Consider the following 5,129-nt stretch of genomic DNA (forward strand, 5'->3'; position numbering starts at 1 on the left):
ATAAAGCTGAGAAAAACAAAAAAGAATGAAACTAAGATTTATGACTGACAGGAATCATTGAAATTAGTGGATTTATTTGGGGTACTTGGTGCATAATACAGTTTGTTTCCATTGAAAAATAGGTGAAAAGATTTGTTTGTCAGCAGTATCATCTAATGTTGTGAACTACCTCATGTGCAACTGGAGGTAAAGTAAGTAATGGCTGAAACCCTTCAAATTGTCTTGGAGATATCCAAATCATTCATGAAAAGAGTAACAATCTATTGAATACACTGATAATTGGCTCCACAAAACTGAAAAGGAACTAAAATAATGGGTATTACCTTACCTGGGTAACCTTCTCTGTTACATTGTGCGTTCGATCTTTCACCTTAGGTGCAATAATTGCTTTCTCCGAAGAAGGAGGAGATGAAGATTTTTTTTCACTTTTGATATCTGAAAAGTTCAGTGTGAGTTGAGGAATTTTGTTGATTGTACTGTACTTGTTGAGATTTGAATCCGATGTGGATCCCAACAGACTTGACTTGATATGATTAAAAGGCCCTGAAAAATCAGAACACATATTTAGTATTTGACAAATGCAGAGAAATAAGTTACCATTAATGTTTAAGTGGGATATGGTAAAAGGGTAGTTAAAAACTAATTTTCAGTATACTACTTGTTAATAGTAAAAATTACATTTTAAAAAGAGTTCTCTTGCTAATGAGAATCAAATCTAGTATTGGATGTAAATATGAAATTTCCTTTACATATAGCCCCCAATATTTTTTATAAAGTTAATGGATTGCAAAGTACATAATGCATCCGTCCTTACTTGTTACTGGGTATGCTGGTATGCTCCATTATAATTCTAGCTGAATTTGTTTATAAAAGTGGAAATAGGACACATGATTATATAAGAGTGTCTGGACTGAGTAAAGGCTCTATTATCACATCCATATTGTTGCTCATGCTTACATGATAGCTAGTTCAAAAACACCTTTTGGTAAACTGGAAAATTGAGTAGACCCCTGCTCTACCTCTGTTGACTCATCAAGTAACTCCATACTCAATCAATGGAAATATTAACCTAACATTGTCCTAAAAGCCTTTAATTTTGGAGTATCACAAACTCTCAAAATGTATCTCTTCAATTGTCATTACCAACAAAATATTGAAAACAATAGGGATACCCATATGTAGAATATTAATGGAGCTTTTAATATACACTTAAACATCTTATGCTACTTCAGTGCATCATGATAGATGAAAAATATGGAGTTTGTATACTTCATGATGTACACATCCATTATAATTACTCTTTTCAATATTGAACAGATTTCTTTGTACAAGAAAGCAATATAACTGATCAGTATATTTGTTTTTTACTGCCATCATAAAGTTTGTGCAGAAGCCAAAATTATTCATAGTAAGGAAAACTCGCTTTTGAGAATAATACTGGAAAAAAGAACTATAAGGATGTTTTAGCAGCAAGATCTAGATCCAGTTATGCATTTAAGAAAAAATCCAGGTCTTGCAGACATTAACAAGGTATCTAAAGTGTGGGATCAAAGGGTATTTGTCAGACCCACATGAGAACCTTACCATATTCTAATTGTAATATGGGCACAAATGTGGTGTTTTTTCTTCTACTGTTTTTTGGAGTTATTTTTGTCTTCCTGGGAGGGAAATAAGAACTCGTGTTATGATTCAGGAACAGCCAATGGGACAGGATTAGGCCTATGGGGTAAATTGTAGAGTCAACATTGGAATAGCTGGATTGTATTTTCAATGAGTGAATGAGTGAAATTCAAAGCAAACAGCTGCCTGGAGATAGCTGTGGGGAAATGTTTCAGGCAGTGCTGAATTCTATTGTTTTTTGTTTTTTTTTTCTTGAGGGGGGGGGTGGGGTGGTTTTTTTTTTTTAATTCTTTAAGTGAGGGCTGGTCTTGCCTCACACCTGGCTTAGAACACTTGCTGAAGAACCAGACTTTTAATTTGCTTTCTTAGCTTAAAAGGATTTATACATATGCTTTCTACCTCCTAAATTCATGCTAATTATATGTTAATCTGGGCCAGAGATAGAAATCCTCTACCACTCCATTTCAAATTGTGCCACTATGCAGAACGGAATTCAAAATGACAAGGGAGGGCATGATGCTCTAGACCACCAGTTCAGGTGCTCCCCTGGGAGACATCAATCTGGTGGTTCTGCTTTCAACACTTTCTGTATTTTGTCCAGAGATTATTTGATGTAAGACAAACAAAAATTTGTGGGTGAGTGCTCTAACCACTAAACTACAAAATCAGTCCTTCTTTTTCTCCTTTGATCAATGACCCTAGTATATTCTTTGTGGAACAGCTTCATTGGAAAAAGGAAGAAAGTACTACCTTTCTCCCACAGGGAATGCTAAAAATCCTGGTACTGAGGACACTACCAAGAAATTGGAATATTGTGCTTGAACACCTTTTGGCCTAGGTAGGATGTGAATCTATCTTTCACATCATCTACATGAGTCTATGAAAAAGTGGTGTTCAAAATCAATCAGGGCTCACAGTCTCCTCACAAATCGGTGAAGTGGTTAATCTGGCTGACATGTGCTACGTACACATGGTCAGACTACAGTTTTTCAGCTCTACTTCCCCACATAGTTGTAGCAATTAATATTTTTTGAATATTGAGTAGGCTTAGACATGAGCAGGGTATCAAGTTGTGGCCATTTGTCAGATGAACAAGGCAAATCCATGATTAGATAGTAGATAAGTTTTTTTTTTTTAATGGTAGCTTTATAGATGCTTAAATTGCATTGAAGTTTTGCTTTCTGGGATTTAAATTTTTTATTGCTTCTGTTCTAAAGGGAATTACTCTTTCCTTTGCTACCTAAGAATCATGCCCTAGTGTGTGATATTAGACTTAAGTTAATTGCACGTGTGAATAAAACCTTGCTTTTTTTATCCATCTTTTTTTGCTTTAGAAAGTGGTGACAGGTAGATATGTACCTCATTGATAATGGTAATTAACTGAAAGACATTACAGCCCAGGCTGGCAGCAATTGAGCTTATACTTGACAGCTAGTGGACCTTTGCTATACTCTTATAGCAGGAAGCAGAAAAAGAGGACCACAACAAACCACAGTCACAATTGACACTAATTGGCACCCTGATTGACAGATTCAGTAGAGCAGCCAAGAACTGAATAAGCAGGGAGAATGACATGATTCTGCCTACCCTACAAAGGAGATTCTTTAAGGATAAGTTTGAACTCCCCATTTTTATGGTAGGATTCCATTGTCCCTGCTTACACAATGTCTTGAGAAATGATTTCTCTCTCCTGAACTGCCAATCCACCATCTTTCACCATCAGTAAATACATTTATAAAAGCTGTTTTACAGTACAGAGACTGTATTTTTTTCCCCCAAGATTTTTTCCAACATACACATGAAGCAAATGCAATGATTTCGTAGTCCACGAATCGCTTTACGGAATCTATGTCATGCACTGCATGCAGTTTAGAGAGAAGACTTTACCAGGTACACACACTTTTTGCATCATGCATGAAGTCACAAACCAGTTTTCAGACATAGCTACAAATATTGCAATTAAACTGAACACTGCAGTAATTGTTTTCTAGAAATGGAGGAAGTCACTTAAGAATTATGTTCAAATTGCTTCTGAAGATGTAGCTCAGTGCTGGTGAATAGAAACAATCTTGTAACTCCACTAAATACTATTTAAACATTAAATTGGCAATGAAGTTCATGCATGCACATTTTAATACTACAGGAAGCTTGAAACCATACCCCCTGCCATCCAGGAACGTGAAACTAGTTTTAAGGAGACAAAAGAGGAATAAGTGAAGATAGTTCCACAAGGCTCCTGATTACCAATTATTTTATTTTTGAGATAGATAGTTAACTGAAAACTAAGCATGCTGTAACAATAGATTGTTTGTTAGTGGCTCTGCCCAATTATACATCTTTTCACAGGTAAAACTCCTGGTAGCTTCCACAGAAGTTTTGCCTGCTTAAGGACAACAGCACTGACTTAAATAAGTATGGTATGTTCTATCTCCCTCCCTTCTTTTTTAATTAACAGATAATTAAGTCAAATGACCATTTATCTATGCCTTCACTTTTTCCAGGGATTGGGAGTTAGTGCTTTGAGACAATAGTTAAGGGAATAACTACGTGTTTAACATATACAACTTAAGTAATGCACCTGACTCGAGAGAGGTCAGCATGAGAATGTTGCATTTGAACATTTCATACAGCAGCCAAAGTAACATGCCAAAAAGTGTGGCTGTTTGAAACACTGGAAGGTACAGTCTAGATGTATACTTTACCTTTGACATTGCGACCATTGTCTGGTTTTCAGCATAATAAAAGTGAAGAAAAAGAGAGAAAAAAGACAACTAAAATCTACATCAGAAAAAGCAGAAAATATTGCTTCAAAATATGTATGTGGTTTGAATTAGAATATTTTTTCACCTCCTTGGTTATATTATGTAGACTTTTAGTCAGGATGAAGTCACTTTGACATTTGAGAGAGAATCTGTAAAACTGTTTAGAGTAGATCAGCAGGTAGTAGGACTGGCTCTAGCTAACTTCCCCTAACAGTAACACTAGAAAATTGTTTCTCCACAAGTCTGGCACTGGGTTGGAGGTCAAAAGCACTAACCCATGAAGTGCGAATTAGCCTCACATAGTTAAGTGAGGCTGAGGCACCTGCAGCTGTGGGCAGCAGCACAGGCCAGCTGGCTGCACGGGGTATGGGACTGCACGGGTGGCCCCGCGCAGGCTCTCAGGCCCCGCACCTGCCCAGGACGCACAGAAGGAAAAGTTTTTACCGTGGCAGCAAGCTGAGCAGCGCCTTTCTGAGTAAATACTGGAGAAACACTACTTTCTTCAGCTCTTAGGTGCCTTTCTGCAAGGTAACAGCGGCAAAGCTCTCTGTCCTCACAGGCACACTCAGCCCTGAATCCTCTCGTAATATCAAACCTCTTTAGGGAGGATATTATTATTGTTGTTGTTATTATTATTGTTATTATTTAATATTATTTTAAAGAAGCCACACAGGTGGATAGGTAGAAGCCACCCATATTCACGGCTGTACAGCATGACCCACAGGCCGCCCCTTCTTCGGGTCCTGG

At 37.2% G+C, this 5,129-nt stretch overlaps 1 protein-coding gene across 1 annotated transcript in view; it reads right to left on the bottom strand.

Moving 5' to 3' along the window:
- Window positions 1-328: 328 nt before the first annotated feature.
- The window catches only part of LOC104159573 (potassium voltage-gated channel subfamily H member 7-like), a gene marked incomplete at both ends in the record, with an annotated part of 24,469 nt that continues 19,668 nt past the window's right edge, over window positions 329-5,129 (bottom strand). The window contains one exon of the mRNA XM_009697514.1: window positions 329-543. Coding sequence (XP_009695816.1) covers window positions 329-543 — 215 coding nt within the window. The remainder of the gene's footprint in view (window positions 544-5,129) is intronic.

The sequence above is a fragment of the Cariama cristata genome, unplaced genomic scaffold (assembly GCF_000690535.1).
Source record: "Cariama cristata isolate BGI_N322 unplaced genomic scaffold, ASM69053v1 scaffold25153, whole genome shotgun sequence".
In the NCBI taxonomy this organism is placed as follows: Eukaryota; Metazoa; Chordata; class Aves; order Cariamiformes; family Cariamidae; genus Cariama; species Cariama cristata.